A 16,933-nucleotide genomic window follows, 5' to 3' on the forward strand; every position below is an offset into this window, starting at 1 on the left:
AACATTTTTTTTTTAATGTTTGTTTTTGAGAGAGAGAGAGAGAGAGAGAGAGAGAGAGACAGAGAGAGAGAACGCAAGTGGGGAGAGGAGCAGAGAGAGAAGGGGACACAGAATGCGAAGCAGGCTCCAGGCTCTGAGCTGTTAGCACAGAGCCCAACATGGGGCTCCAACTCCCGAACCATGAGATCATGACCTGAGCTGAAGTCAGACACTTAACTGACTGAGCCACCCAGGCACTCCTAGCCTCAAAAATTCTAATAGAGTTGACCCATAGTAATGGGCCAGGTTCCAGGGTACTCACTGGGCCAGCTACTCACAGCAACATACCCTTAAACCAAGGAATGTTAGGACGCCAAAGAAGAAAAAAGGGCTCCTCAAAACACTACTTAAAGTTGCAAAACAGGGGCGCCTGGGTGGCGCAGTCGGTTAAGCGTCCGACTTCAGCCAGGTCACGATCTCGCGGTCCGTGAGTTCGAGCCCCGCGTCAGGCTCTGGGCTGATGGCTCGGAGCCTGGAGCCTGTTTCAGATTCTGTGTCTCCCTCTCTCTCTGCCCCTCCCCTGTTCATGCTCTGTCTCTCTCTGTCCCAAAAATAAATAAAAATGTTGAAAAAAAAAAAAATTAAAAAAAAAAAAAAGTTGCAAAACAGTGACAAATTTGTTCACTGTCCCTTCTATATCCTTCTTATCTCTTCTCAGATCTTTCATTTTCAGAGATTCCAATGTTACTTCTCTACATAGGACTTAGTTACACCATCTCTAAATACTGCTAGACAATTTTACTTGGTTGTCTCATTACCTCAAACCCAATTCTCTAAATTTGAACTAATCTTTCCATAAAAACTACCTCTCTCCCCCCAAATCCTTTCTAGAGTTTACCAAATTAATACATTGTTGGGCTGAGGGATATATATATTTTTTATCATCAGTCATTAAATGCCGCCTTTTACATCTTCTGCCTGTATCTCTTCAATGTGACTATTTTAGTTTATACCCAATCAGCTAATGTTTATAATAATCATCCATTAAATATCCTCAGCTTTTGCCTCTTCTTCCAATTCTCAACAGGTTGCTACCAGAGTATTTCTGAAAATATTACTTGTTATTCAAAAAAAACTTTTTTAATGTTTCATTTTGGGAGAGAGAATGCGAACACTCTCCCTCTGAAGCTGACAGCGCAAACCCCAACATGGGACTTGAACCCACGAACTGTGACATCATGACCTGAGCTGAAGTTGGACTAAGCCACCCAAGCCCCCCTACTTATTTCTTTTCGGTTGAGGAAGAGTTTATGATCTCCGCTCTTTACAGAATCGAATGTAAACTCCTTACATTATAGCGAAGACCTTCTAAAACGTGTTCTTGAGCTGTCCTTTTTTCTCTTAGAGATTTTATTTTTAAGTAATCTCCATACCTAACGTGGGGCTCAAACTCACAACCCCAAGATCAAGAGTCACATGCTACACGAACTGAGCCAGCCAGGTGTACCTTGATGTGTCCTTTTAAGGTTTATCTCCTACGACTTTTCCAAGTAAGACCTCTGAGCTAGATAAACGGGTTTATTTATTGTCTTCTCCATATATCATGCCCCTGTGCTCCTGCACTTCTGCACATACCATTCCCTAGTTAAATGCTTTTTAATTTCTTTACCTACTGAAATTTAGCATTTTTCAGGAGTATGGTCCAATCCCTTATCTCTCTAAAGTGTTCCATGATTACTTTAGGGTGAAGTAATCCCTCTCTCTTCCTAAAAAAGTTATGCTACTTCCTCCATACAATTTCTGTTATAGTAAGTATGTGCTGGGGTGCCTGACTGGTTTGGTCAGTAAAGCAGATGACTCTTGATCTCAGGTTGTACGTTTGAGCCCCACGTTGGGTGTACAGATTTCTTAAAAAAATAAAATCTTAAAACAAACAAAGGAGTATGTCTTAGGGCATCTATTCTATTGTCTCCATTGCTTCAAGTATTTACTGAGTGCAAAGCACTGACTAGGCATTAGCAATACAGCAGAAAACAAGCCAGGTACAGGTTTTACTCTTATAAAGGTTTTAAGAGCATGGGCTTGTAAAGTCGGGTTTGATTTTTGTATCTACCTTTTCAATACAATATGATCTCAGGCAATTAATTATCTCTGTCTATTTCCAAATCCTCCTATGAATGAGAGCATAAGTAGAAATGGAGAAGATACTGAGTACGAGGTAGAGCAGAAAACAGGAGGAGTTGGGGTGCCTGGGTGGCTCAGTTGGTTAAACGTCCGACTTGATCAGGTCATGATCTCACGGTTTGTGAGTTTGAGCCCCATGTTGGGCTCTGTGCTGATAGCTCAGAGCCTGAGGCCTGCTTTGGATTCTGTGATTCCCTCTCTCCTTTTGCCCCTCCCCTGCTTGTGTGCTTGCTCACTCGCTCTCAAAAATAAATAAAACACTAAAAAAAAAAGAATAAAATGCAGACAATCAGCTGTACGGTATGATTTTTCTCCAGTATGATTAGCTATTAGGGAACAAGCACTCAGAAGACAGCTCTCAGAGAAGACTGAGAAGAGTTCATCCAAAATTGGCATCTGTTCTGATGGGGAATGTAAATCTGAGGGTATTTGTAAAGGAATGGCTTTAATGATCAATCATAAAATCTAGACTAGTGAAGAAGGCAGGTGAAGCCTGGGGAGGCCTAATGGATGGTAAGAAAGTATCTGAAATTAAAAATCTGAAAGTATTAGCACAATGAAGAATTCTGCAATAGGAAGTCTACCTTCTAATTAGTCTTAGGGATAGAGAAAGTGCCTTTTATTTCCATCCCAAAAGATGCTTGAAAATAACAAGAATCAACTTTTTTTTTGCTGATTCGGTTAGAGCCCAAAAGCTTACCTGGCATGTTACAGCCAATGTATGACAGATCTGAGTCTTCCCAGTTCGGAATTCTCCAAACATCTCTGTAATTGATCCAGTCTCAATTCCTCCTAAAGTAAGAAATATCCTTTAGCAAAATACAGACATTCAGAAACAATAATCATAGAAATGCCCTTGGAGCTCATCAAAAAGATGTATACATAATTTGGAAATCCATTTTCAACAATCAGTAACTCTTAAAATATTTTTTATTTTGAAATATTTCTAGATCTATAGAAAATTGCCGGGGCGCCTGGGTGGCTCAGTCGGTTAAGCGTCCAACTTCAGCTCAGGTCATGATCGTGTGGTTTCGGGTTCGAGCCCTGTGTCAGGCTCTGTGCTGACAACTTGGAGCCTGGAACCTGCTTCAGATTCTGTGTCTCCCTCTCTCTCTGCCCCTACCCCCTCATGCCTCTGTCTCTTTCTCTCTCTCTCAAAGGTAAATAAACATTAACAAATTTTTTTCTTTTTAATTGCCAAGAAATGTACAGGAAGATCCCATGAATTCTCACCCAGCCTCCTCCAGTGTAACATTTTATATACAGTACAGTATCAATATCAGAAAGCTGTCAGTGATACAGTCATATTTCTCCAACTGTAGGTATACTCATCTCATTTGTGTATATGTGTACAGCTCTATGTAACTGTATCACACATGTGGCTATAACTAGAGATATAGAACTATACCATCACAAGTCAATAAGCAGTCACTTAAAAAATACAGATATAATATCACCTAGTACTTTCTAATCGTTAATTGTGTATCTAGCATTGTGCTACACATATATATGTACCATTTCACTTAATTCCAATAACCTATAAGGTAGGAAGTCTTTTTATCCTTATTATGAAGATAGTAAAACTGAGGCATAGAGATAATAAGTAATTTGCACATGTAATACCTCCAGTAAATGCTGGGAGGAGGTACAGATGGGAGGGCTAACACTCAAATTTGAGTGTGACTGCTGATTGCATACTATTTTGTCTCCCCCCAAAATGAAAACTTTAAATGTTGAAATATTTGGTGAAGCACTAAGAAACAAATCTTTTAGGGCAGCAGTGTTTTCAAAAGTTCAAAAAAACTTTACAGCTTTCCATAAAGTCCTAAATATTAGTGTGTACTACCATGGATTGATACTATAACCTACTCTTCAAACATGGAGTGTTTTAGTTATCAGATTTTCAACCTTGTGTTAAAGTAGGTTATAATTAATTCTTTAGGCAGGGGGAGCTTACCCTCTGAATGTGGTATTAAATGGAAACTGAATTAATTAATTGGCAGACAATTTTGTGTAACTCAGGTCCCACCCTACAGCAGTCTTACTTCTTCAATGTGGATAGTTCTCTTATCTTTTAATCATATCTAACACACGAATTCTACCCAAATACTTTAGTTTTGTTCTGTGACCTGGATGCTTTGCTAACTGTAGTTTACAACAGAGGATAAGGGATTACCATACCTTGAAGTAGTTTGTCAAGTTCTTTGGAGCCGGTAGTAATCTGTATGATCTCTGATCGCCTTTGGTGGAACTCAGTTGCAGTAGTGAAACCCATTGGAACTAACTTGGCTGCCTCAGTCTGGGAAAATTAAGTAATGTCAAATCAACAAAATATGTTTATTATTAATAAAACAAGAACCAGACATAGAGTGGGATGAAACAACATCTAATAACATTTCTAGAATGATTTCTCTTTAAAAAGTTATCAAAATACTAATAGTTCTAGTTCTAGGATTATTTTATCTTTCTGGCAACTAAAGGGTAAAGTACTTTAGGGACTCCAAGAAGATTAATTTTGAAATTACTAATTCAAATAATACATCCACATAAATAAAAAAAACAAAAAACTATTACAGACCAACATATATGTACTTCACCTGACTTAATGACAAATGTGACAATATGGCACAAAGTCCAACAATATATTTAAGTCCTTGTTTCCTGTTCCATCAACCAAAGACTTTCTCTCTTAACTTTCTACTTTGTTAAATGAGGACATTTGCCCTTCAGTCTCTTCTCCCTCCATATCTACTTTACCATCTCTGTCACCTGTACCTTTTCTCTTATACTGTCGAGGTTGAAAACATTTAAATCCTATTTTGCAGTCACTGGTAAGTCTTCAACCATCTATCAATTAATTCCAAAATTTAAAAATAAATGCATTCACAAATAATGGAAATTAAATGATACACTCCTAAATAACGAATGAGTCAAAGAAGAAATGACAAGGGAAATCGGAAAATACTTTCAGGTGAATGAAAATGAAGACACAGCATACCACAACTTATGGAATGCAGTAAAAGCAGAGCTTAAAGGAAGTTTATAGCTATCAATGCCAGTATTATAAGAAAGATCTTAAATCAATAACCTAACTTCCACTTAAAGATACCAGAAAAAGAGTACACTAAACAAAGCAAGCAGAAGAAAGGAAGATTAGAGGGGCGCCTGGGTGGCGCAGTCGGTTAAGCGTCCGACTTCAGCCAGGTCACGATCTCACGGTCCGTGAGTTCGAGCCCCGCGTCGGGCTCTGGGCTGATGGCTCAGAGCCTGGAGCCTGTTTCCGACTCTGTGTCTCCCTCTCTCTCTGCCCCTCCCCCGTTCATGCTCTGTCTCTCTCTGTCCCAAAAATAAATAAACGTTGAGAAAGGAAGATTAGAGTAGAAACTAATAAAATAGAGAATAGAAATACAATAAAGAAAATCAATGAAACCAGGATTTGGTTCTTTGAGAAGATCAGCAAAACTGATAAACCTTTAGTTAGATCAAGAAAAAAAATAAAAAGACTAGGGGTGGCTCGGTTGGTTGAGAATCTGACTTCAGCTCAGGTCATGATCTCACAGTTCATGGGTTCAAGCCCTGAGTCAGTCTCTGTGCTGGAGCCTGATTCAGATTGTGTGTGTGTGTGTGTGTGTGTGTGTGTGTCTGCCCCTTCCCTGCTTGTGCTCTTTCTCTCTCAAAAATAAACATTAAAAAAATAAATAAAAAAGAAATAAAAAGACTCGTCACAAATCAGGAATGAAAGAGACAACGGTTCATGGATTTGAGCCCTGAGTCAGTCTCTGTGCTGGAGCCTGATTCAGAATGTGTGTGTGTGTGTGTGTGTGTGTGTGTGTGTGTCTCTGCCCCTTCCCTGCTTGTGCTCTTTCTCTCTCAAAAATAAACATTAAAAAAAGAAATAAATAAAAAAACTCATCACAAATCAGGAATGAAAGAGACAACATTACTCTCAAGCTTACAAAATCATAACTCTATGCCAACAAATTACGTGACTAATGAAATAGGCTAATTCCTATTTAAAAAACTATTAAATATTAAAACTCACTCAACTAGAAAAATAATCCAAGTCAAGGTACAAGTGATTAGTTGAACTTGAATCTAAATTCAATAAAATAAACTGTGTGAGTCTAACTACAAAAAAAAGAAATATCTGAATACATTTATAGCAAGTACTGACATTAAACTTGTAATTTAAAAACTTTCCGCAAAGAAAAAGTCTAATACTATTTCACCTGAAAACTCATTACAATGTCTGTATTACAGCTTTGTGAATTTTATTCACTGCAGAATCAAACGGTGGACTAGAAATACTAAAGTTTCAGTGTCAATAACTCAATGTCCCTCAAAGCCTTCTGCTGTCAAATTCAAATGAATTGTTTTATACGCCAGCAGTTTCAAAATCATGCTCCATTTACCTTGCTTTTATATCTGAATCATGTCTTTCTCTAGTATTTTCTGATTTTATCATTTCTCAAATTTTCTGACCTCTCAATCTTACCATGTGTTCTACTGAAACCCTTCTGCCTGAAGTTCCTTTTCTTTTCCAAACTGGGGTCTTCGCTCTCTAGACTAACTACTGTCTAAAGACACTCCTTCACTGAGTTCTTAGGTTGGAGTCTAACCTAGATCTTTGGTTTTCCACCTTCATTTTGTTAAAAGAATATCATCAAGTACCTTCCTAAGAAAGTGGATACGAGAAAAATGTTCTGAATTCTTGTATTCCTGGGGTGCCTGGCTGGCTCAGTTGGTTAAGCATCTAACTCTTGATTTCGGCTCAGGTCATGATCTCACTCACGGTTGGTGGATCCAAGCCCTATATCCCACTTTGCACTGACAGTGCAGAGCCTGCTTGGGATTCTCTCTTGCTCCCTCTCTCTCTCTGCCCCTCTCCTGTTTGCATGTATGCTCTCTCTCTCTCTCTCAAAATAGATAAACTTAAAAAAAAAAGTGAATTCTTGTATTGCTGAAAATGTTTTATTCTGCCTGAATAATTAATAAAACTGCTACAAACAGAATTCTAGGTTAAAATTATGTGCCCTTAGAACTTTGAAGACACTGCTCTACTAGCTTCTACCTGCTAGATTTCTGAAAAGAAATGTGGTCTTTCTGATTTTCTGTTCCTTTAGAGTTGCTTTTTTTCCCCTCTGAAATCTTTCAGAATCTTCTCTTCATGATTGGTATATTGAAATTTCACACTCACATGTCTAGGTGTGGGTCCTTGACACTCCATGAGGTCATACTATATAAGACTTCTGCTTCCCTTTAGCTCTGGAAATTTTTTTAATGTTTGTTTATTTTTGAGAGAGACAGAGTATGAGCAGGGGAAGGGGAGGGGTAGAAAGAGAGGGAGACACAGAATTTGAAGCAGGCTCCAGGCTCTGAGCTGTCAGCACAGAGCCCGACACGGGGCTTGAACTTGTGAGCCATGAAATCATGACCTGAGCTAAAGTTGGGCAATTAACCAACTGAGCCACCCAGGTGCCCCGGAAATTTTCTTAAATTATGTCTGTGATAACTTCTTTCCTTTTTTCTATGATCTTTCTGTAACTTCTATTAAATGGACAGACTGCTGGATAGATCAATGAACAGACAGGTGATAAGTCAAATATATTAAAATGTTAATGGTAGAGTCTAGGTGGTGGGTATATGAATTTTCATTATAAATTATTTCAGTATTACAGTAAGCTTAAAAATTTTAAGAACAAAATACTAAGGAAAAAACACAGGAGATGCTTTCCCTGTTTGTCATTTTAACTCCTACATTTTCTAGTCACTGAGCTCCTACAGGAACGGAATGGTAAACAGTGAAATGTTAAGTAAAAACCATGCAAATGCTTAATCTGGAGAACTTTACTTTTACTCTCACACTTACATAATAAGTTTACTTTCGTATGTGCTAGGTGAAATCTTAAATCTATAGGCTTTTTTTTTTTTTTTTGCAATGTTTCAGCAGCTTATTTATTTTGAGAGAGTGCGAGAGCACAAGAGCACACATGCACGAACAGGGGAGAGGCAGACAGAGAACCCCAAGCAGGTTCCACGCTGTCAGCTCACAGTGTGACTTGAGGCTTGATCCCAAGAACCATGAGATCATGACCTGAACTGATATCAAGAGTTGGACACTTAACCAACTGAGCCACCCAGGTACCCTCTTAAATCTACAGCCAAGAACTACCAAACTCTTGAACATGAGACATAGAATAGCAAATAAAAATATATAGGAACGACTGGGTGGCTCAGTCAGTTGAGCATCCGACTTCAGCTCAGGTCATGATATTGTGGTTCACGAGTTTGAGCCCCACATCAGGCTCTGTGCTAAAAGCTCAGAGCCTGTAGCCTGCTAAGGATTCTGTGCCTCCCATTCTCTCTCTGCCCCCTCCCCGCTCACACTCTCTCAAAAATAAACATTAAGAATTTTTTTAAAACATGTAACAAAAAATATCTGTGCTGAATCTGTCACTGTTCATAGTACACCAAGAGAACATAGTTCAACAAAAGCCAATTACAAATAAACTTTGAAATGTGGAAAAGACCACCGAAGAATTTTGCACCTTCTGAATCAATTATTTCACTCACAAAATCTTTCTCTCTCAACCATTTTGACAGATATACTGAAAATGGATTTTATTTTCCTTTCTCCACTATGATAGTAGGTATTCTTGGTGAAAATCTGAATTTCAAAGACTTTGGGGGAATAGAAATGGGAGGGAAGAGTTACAGTGACTGAAGAAATCTTCTTTAACCTTTAAATTTTTTTTTTTAACGTTTATTTATTTTTGAGACAGAGAGAGAGCATGAACGGGGGAGGGTCAGAGAGAGGGAGACACAAAATCCAAAACAGGCTCCAGGTTCTGAGCGGTCAGCACAGAGCCCGACGCAGGGCTTGAACTCACGGACCGCGAGATCATGACCTGAGCCGAAGTCGGCCGCTTAACCGACTAAGCCACCCAGGTGCCCCTTCTTTAACCTTTAAAAGCAAATAACACAACTAATCTTTACCCACTAGAAGCTCACAATATAAAATGTCTGAAATCAGAGAGGATGGAAAAATAGACTCATCTCTATATCATTCTGCATATCTTATTTCACTTTATTACAGTTCTATATTTGTGTTTTCACAAAAGCAAAACATTAATTTGATTTCTAAAACTAAGGTCAGACAGGCATAATCAAAGATTCTGTCAGGATTTTTTCTGTCACAAATATTAATGCCCAGAAAAAAAACAACAAATAGACTTTAGAGACACTTACTGGCTTAGTATGATAAACACTCTTTAAGGTATTAGGGGCTCAGAACTATTATTCCCAATTAAGTTACCAATTCAACAAACATATTTAAGTAATACAATAAATGACAACTTCATACTTCCATAGATAGCAATATCATTCCTCTAAAGATTTAAATTAAGAATTACAAATTTTTTTTAACGTTTGCTTTGAAAAACTACACGTGCACGCAGGAGGGAGGGAGGGAGGGAGGGAGGGAGGGAGGGAGAGAGAGAGAGAGAGAGAGAGAGAGAGAGGATGAATGGATGGATGGATGGATGGATGGATGAATGAATGAATGAATGAATGAATCCCAAGCAGGCTCTGAGATATCGGCGCAGAGCCCAATGTGGGGGCTTGATCCTAGGAACCATGAGATTGTGACCTAAACTGAAAACAAGAGTCGGAAACGCAAATGACTGAGCCACCCAAACACCCCAAGGATTATAATTTTTGAGCCCAGACTGAATTACTATTACAGAATGGTCTAAAGAAATGAAGTTAACACTCCTCCCAGTGCTTAAAAATTCAAAGCTCAGGGCACCTGAGCTCAGTCAGTTAAGCTCAGTGGCTCAGTCGGTTAAGCGTCCAACTTCGGCTCAGGTCATGATCTCACGGTCTGTGAGTTCGAGCCCCGCGTCAGGCTCTGTGCTGACCGCTCAGAGCCTGGAGCCTGTTTCAAATTCTGTGTCTCCTTCTCTCTCTGACCCTCCCCCGTTCATGCTCTCTGTCTCAAAAATAAATGTTAAAAAAAAAAAAATTCAAAGCTCTTAGTAGAATACCCAGTAAAACAGAATTCATCAGGTTGTGTACATATTAATGTATGAGATAAGTACTCACAAATCTCAGATATTGTCCATTTGACTAAGTTACATAGCAGTACATACACTGAAGCTACCCCATAACAAAAGATGCAGTTTTTCTTGAAGATTCTTTAGCCTTTGAAGATCTTTTCAGTGAAAAATTTCTGTGAAACTATAATAGTAATCAAAATAAATATGAAAATACAATTTTATAGATATTTACTTTATGCTATAAAAACTTCAAGGGTAGGGGGTGCCTGGGTGGCTCAATCAGTTAAGTGTCTGACTTCAGCTCAGGTCATGATCTAAGAGTTCATGAGTTTGAGCCCCACATCCAGCTCTGTGCTATCAATGCAGAACCTGCTTTGAATCTTCTGTCCTTGTTTCACTCTGCCCCTCATCTGCTCATGTTCTGTCTGTCTCTCTCTCTCAAAAATGAATAAACATTAAAAAACAAAACAAAAAATTCAACGGTAAAGCTAATCAAACTATGTATATAAATACCAAAGGATAAATGCATAAAATAAAATGCAATCATGGAGAATTATGAAGAAAAATTAATAGGAGCTATAAGACACTGAACAGAGATGAGAAAATATCAGAATAGGATAGGATGAAAATAACTGGATTCCAGTCTTAGTTCTGCTATTGCCTGCATGACCTTGGGTAAATAATTGAACCACTGTGCCTAAGTTTCCTCATCTGTAAAACAGAGATAATACTTGCCCTATCTTTTTCAGTGTTGTTATGAAGGCCAGATGAGAATATATATGAAAGGGATGGGATTTCAAAGTTAAAGTGCTTTATAAGGGATTATTAGGTTACTACCTCATTTCTGTTAAGCCAGTAAAATCACCTTTATGTCATTAAGGTTAAAAAACAAAACAAAACTAAAAGCATGATTTGAAATCACACTCTCTTGTCATTATAGAAGAATCTTGTCTGTGTTCTGTGCTGGCAGCCCAGAGCCTGCTTGGGATTCTCGATCTCCCTCTCTTGATGCCCCTCTCCCATTCATGCGGTCTCTGTCTCTCTCAAAACAAACTTAAAAAAAAAAAAAAAAAAAAAAAGAATCTTGCCTGTGATTAGTCAACTAACAGATTATACACGCTTAGAGCCTAATTAACATGGCTTTAATATTTGAGAAATAAAGTTTTTTTTTTTTTTTTTTTTTTTTTTTTTTAAATTTTTTTTTTCAATGTTTATTTATTTTTGGGACAGAGAGAGACAGAGCATGAACGGGGGAGGGGCAGAGTGAGAGGGAGACACAGAATCGGAAACAGGCTCCAGGCTCCGAGCCATCAGCCCGGAGCCTGACGCGGGGCTCGAACTCACGGACCGCGAGATCGTGACCTGGCTGAAGTCGGACGCTTAACCGACTGCGCCACCCAGGCGCCCCGAGAAATAAAGTTTTTTATCTGAAAGTAAAACAAGCGTATTATGGAAAATGCAGAAACTTCAGAAAATTGAGGCAAAAATAAAAATTGCTCACATTCTTACCATCCAGAAATAACATATTTTAGTGTAGTTATTCTGTGCATGTGTTATACATAAATACACTCATTTTTAAAAACACAAATCAACCATGTATATATACACTTAGACATTTTATCAGCCTGCTTTCTTATATCATGAACATGTCAATGAATATTTTTTGAAACTCTTTTTGTGGTTACAAACTAATGAATATATTTCTAAGGCATGAGATCATAATTTCTAGAAAGATAAGGTACATACCACTGACTGCTGGTGGGAACGCAAACTTATCAATTTGGCAGTACTTATATCATACCATGAAATTGCGATTTCCTTGACAGAAAATCCCAATTTATGCAAGGAGGCATATATATAGTTAACTAATGCAGTCACCTCTGGAAAGGGGGCCAGGGTGACACAATGAGGGATGAAAGGAGGAACACTGCCACCTTTCACTGTATATCCTTTTGTACTATTCCCACTAATGCCTCACATAAGCAGTACTCACCAGAATTTTATCAGCTTTGGCTTCACTAATCCCCTTAATATTTATTAGTTCCTTTTTTGGTGCATAGGCAACAGCCTCCACAGTATGGAATCCAGCTTCTTCCAATTTCTTCACATCATTGGCATTTATGCCACATTGCTGCAAGTGAAAACCATGGATAAATTTGAGCTTCAGTTCTCTCATCTGTCTAATATGGATATTGGCCCTACCCATTTCAGAGCTATTTTGAAGAACTGTGATATTATATGCAAAAGCTGTGAAAAGTATGCTCTACATATCAGGTATTTAATAACAAATTATCAACCTTTTCATTCTGAAAAGAAATTTTTAAACTAGCACTATCCTATGTATCCTATGTATCCATCATGAAACGGGACCAAACCAGTAACTCCCAGGCACTGGGAATAAGCCTGCAACTCTCAAATTTTTATGACTGGGACTCTAAATGAACCCTAAGACCCTGGGTCCTAAAAGGCCACCTTAAAATCAGTGTTTTCCAATGTTTTCTACATCAAGCACACATAAAAAATGATTGACAGGAAAGCTCTGATCTAACAACTGACCTTAAAAATGGGAAAAACAGTATGTAAGCCAATTTGACAATAAATTCTATTCATTAAAAAGGGGGGGGGGGATTACTTTTGGTTGGGGACTCCTATACCACTTCTCAAAACAAACCACCCAAAGACACCTGTTCCTCCCTATATTACTAGGTTAGCTTTGGTTTTATTAGTCACCAAAACCATGACTTCTGAGACAATATCGGTTAATGGCAGAATATGCATGTATTTGCAGGTCAGGGAAGGTTTGAGAGAGGGGAGAGAATATTATCTGTCCATAGAAACAAGCTCTACTAATATTTAAGCAATAAGCAAAACCCATGTGTGGGTATAAGGATGCTCATGGTAACAAAAGTTGACTCTGAACCCTGTAATGTTTAACACAAACCTATTTAAATTAACTTCTGGAGTCTTGAAGCTTAGCTGGGGATGATAGGAATATGTGTAAAGAGAAGAATGAAGGCTTTCTCTGCTTTCCCTCCTACTTCTTTCAGCCTATGTCAGCTGCACTCACACCGGGGCCTCTGCACAACGGGAAGAAATACTACAAGGCCGCAGCTCTGGTACTTGATGCTCTTGTGCAGTCCTGAATTGGAGCTTGGCTCTTATACCTTAATAACCACAAGTGCTTCTCTCTGATCATGACAGCTGTCTTGCTAGTAACTTCAGCAGATACGGGTCAATGGAGAGACAATGGTCCTCTCTTTTCCCTGCAGAGAAAAGTGGCCCAGGCCACTGTAATTCCCTGGATAGCAATTTCATATGTAGTATAAACATCACAGAGACTCCATCATGGGACCCATAGACTCCTTAGGTTTTGACAACCCAACTCTGAGAAAGAAAAATGATAAAGTAGAAGAATTCTTAACAAAAAAGATCTGGCCAGACATGCTTAGCAACCATGTTAAGCTTTCCACAGGATCCTTGACAGTATTTCTAAAAACTCCAATTTAGGTCTTGGCCTTAGGCAATAAACCAATGGTTTATGTAAAACCTGTGATTTCTCCCAACAGGTAGAAGACACTAATCCTGCATTATAATCTCAAAATTAGCAACAAAGCACATACCTCTAATCGAGATATAGGTTGTGGGCCAAAGCTCTCTTCTTCCACTGAAGTATCTGCATTTGCTTCAAGCTGCATTTGCATAGCCATTACTCAGCATTCAATACTGAAAAATACAGACGGCCAGAGTACAGAACTGTAAACTTAGTTTTGCAATAAATCTCTGAAGAATTATTTGTTAGGCTTTTGGTCTAATCACTGACCTACCCACGGCAGGAAAACGAACATATATTTCATCACCCTTTCCCTTCCACCTAGCTAGTTGTATCAAAAAGAGTTTAGGAGGAGCCAGAACTAGTCTGCTTCATAATGATGCACAGCTTAACTAGACCAACTATATCCCCAGCTCCCCTGCTTCATAGGTAGGAAGGTAGGGGCCGAATCTTATTCCATTGTTCCCTTCCAGCAAGTAGGGATTGGGGGTGGTGGGACAGGAGTGAAACGAAGGTACAGAATGACTATCCATAAGCCAGCGATAAGACAGTGGGCTGAAATGAGAGACATACTTCCCATCTTAGCCAAGGATAACTTGTAGTCACATATTCTGCTTCTAATAGTAATGTATGAAATTTGAAATTTAAATATCACCATTTTAATCATTCCAGACTTCAGTGAATGCCTAAGTGAATAAATAACATTCAAGTACCCTGCTCAGTCTGAAATCTTCCATATGAGCAATAGGCCTATACCTAGTCAGGTTATTATGATAAAAGAGTTGAGATTGCTCAGGTTGAAAAGAACTGAGAACAAAAATTTTTCATGATCTTCAGAGGTGTTAGTAAGAGTGAAAAGTCTTAATGTTCACAAGAATAAATGAACTTAAATCACACCAAAACAATCTGGACAATTTAAATCAGGATTAATTTAACTCAAAGGATAACACATATGAAATCTCCATTCTTCAAGAATGGACAAAAGATGACCATTTGTTCCTTTTCCTTTATTTATTTATGTATTTATTTATTTACTTATTGTTTTTATTTATTTTTGAGACAGAGAGAGACAGAGCATGAACAGGGGAGGGGCAGAAAGAGAGGGAGACACAGAATCCAAAGCAGGCTCCAGGCTCTGAGCTGCCAGCAGAGCCCGACGTGGGGCCCAAACTCACGGAGTGGGAGATCATGACCTGAGCTGAAGTTGGACGCTTAACCGACTGAGCCACCTGGGTGCCCCTCTTTTTCCTTTTTTTAAATTGAAATATAGTTAACATACAGTGTCACATTAGTTTCAAGTATACAACGTAGTGATCTGACAACTCTATACTATGCTAAGCTCACCACAGGTATAGCTACCATCTGACACCATACAACACTATTATAATACCACTGACTATATTCCCTACGCTGTACCTTTTATTCCTGTGATTTATTCCATAACTGGAAGCCTGAACCTCCCATTCACCTTCATCCATTTTGCCTATCCCTGCTCCTCCCTTCTGGGAGCCATCAATTTGTTCTCTGTATTTATGGGTCTGTTTCTGCTTTTTGTTTACTTTTGTTTTTTAGATCCCACATATAAATGAAATCATAGCATACTTGTCTTTCTCTGTAGGACTTATTTCATTCAGCATAGTACCCTTTAGGTCCCCCCATATTGCTGCAAATGGGAAGATCTTCTTAAAGTCTGAGTAATATTCCACTGTGTGTGTGCGTGTGTGTGTGTATAAATACACACACACACACACACACACACACACACACATATACATACTACATACTACAACCACTTTATCCATTCATGTATGGATGGACACCTGGGTTGCTTCCATATCTTGGCTATTGCAAATAATGCTGCAATAAACATTGGGGTGCATATATTTTTTCAAGTTAGTAGGGTTTTTTTGTTTTGTTTTCTGTGGGTAAATACCCAGTAGTGGAATTACTGAATCATATGGCATTTCTATTTTCAATTTTTGATGAACCTCTATACTGTTTTCCACAGCATCTGCACTAATTTACATTCCTACCAACAGGGCAGGAGGGTTCCTTTTTCTCCACATCCTCACCAACACTTGTTACTATTATTTTTTAAGATTTTATTTTTAAGCAATCTCTACACCTAACGTGGGGCTCGAATTAACAACTGTGAGAACAAAAGTTACATGCTCCCCTGACTGAGCCTGCCAGGCTCCCCTATTTCTTTTCTTCCTTTTTAAGTTTATTTTGAGAGGGAGAGACAGAGCAAGTGCAAGCAGAGGGGGGCAGAGAAAGAGAGAATACTAAGCAGCCTCTGCACTGTCAGTGCAGAGCTAGAAGTGGGGCTCAATCCCACCAACAGTGAGATCATACCCTAAGCCAAAATCAAGAGTCAGATGAGTCCCTCTTATGTTTTTAATTTTAGCCATTCTGACAAGTGGGAGATGCTGTATCATTGTGGTTTTGATTTGCATTTCCCTGATTAGTCATTTGAGCACATTTTCATGTGTGTTTGCCATATGTATGTCTTCTTTTGAGATGACCATTTATTCTTTTTGATGTTTATTTTTGAGAGGAAGAGACAGAGAGAGAGAGAGAGAGAGAGAGAGCGAGCGAGCAAGCAGGGGAGGGGCAGAGAGAGGAGACACAGAACCTGAAGCAGGCTCCTGGCTCTGTGCTGATAGCACACAAACCATGAGATCATGACCTGGGCTAAAGTCAGAAGCTTAACCCACTGAGCCACCCAGGTGCCCCAGCGGAGATGACCATTTGTTCTTGATTATGTCAGGTGCAGATCTCTTAGATGGCAGGTTCAGCATAATGCGTGTCTATGATAATGCTAAATATCAGAATGACCTGAATGCAAACATTCATAATTTATGAAAAAGATGAAACTGCAGAGTAATAAAGGATGGTCTTTTCTTTTCCTTTTCTTAGGTTTATTCATTTATTTTGAAAGAGAGCTCACAAGTAGGGGAGGGGAAGAGAGGGAGGGACAGAGAGAAACCCAAGCAGGCCTATGCCCAACATGGAGCTCAAAGTGGGACTTACAACTGTGAGATCAGGACCTGAGCTGAAATCAAGAGTGGGATGCTTATGGGGCACTTGGGTGGCTCAGTTGGTTAAGCATCCGACTTCAGCTCAGGTCATGATCTCATGGTTCGTGGGTTCAAACCCCACG

At 38.9% G+C, this 16,933-nt stretch overlaps 1 protein-coding gene across 1 annotated transcript in view; it reads right to left on the reverse strand.

The window, feature by feature from the left end:
* RAD51 (RAD51 recombinase) overlaps positions 1–16,933 on the reverse strand; it is a 34,506-nt gene that overhangs the window by 14,075 nt on the left and 3,498 nt on the right. Inside the window, 4 exon segments of the mRNA XM_032593664.1 lie at positions 2,864–2,955; positions 4,345–4,462; positions 12,214–12,351; positions 13,841–13,943. Of these exon segments, the coding sequence (XP_032449555.1) occupies positions 2,864–2,955; positions 4,345–4,462; positions 12,214–12,351; positions 13,841–13,927 (435 nt within the window). The 5' untranslated portion in view covers positions 13,928–13,943.

This window comes from Lynx canadensis, chromosome B3, assembly GCF_007474595.2.
Source record: "Lynx canadensis isolate LIC74 chromosome B3, mLynCan4.pri.v2, whole genome shotgun sequence".
Classification (NCBI taxonomy): domain Eukaryota; kingdom Metazoa; phylum Chordata; class Mammalia; order Carnivora; family Felidae; genus Lynx; species Lynx canadensis.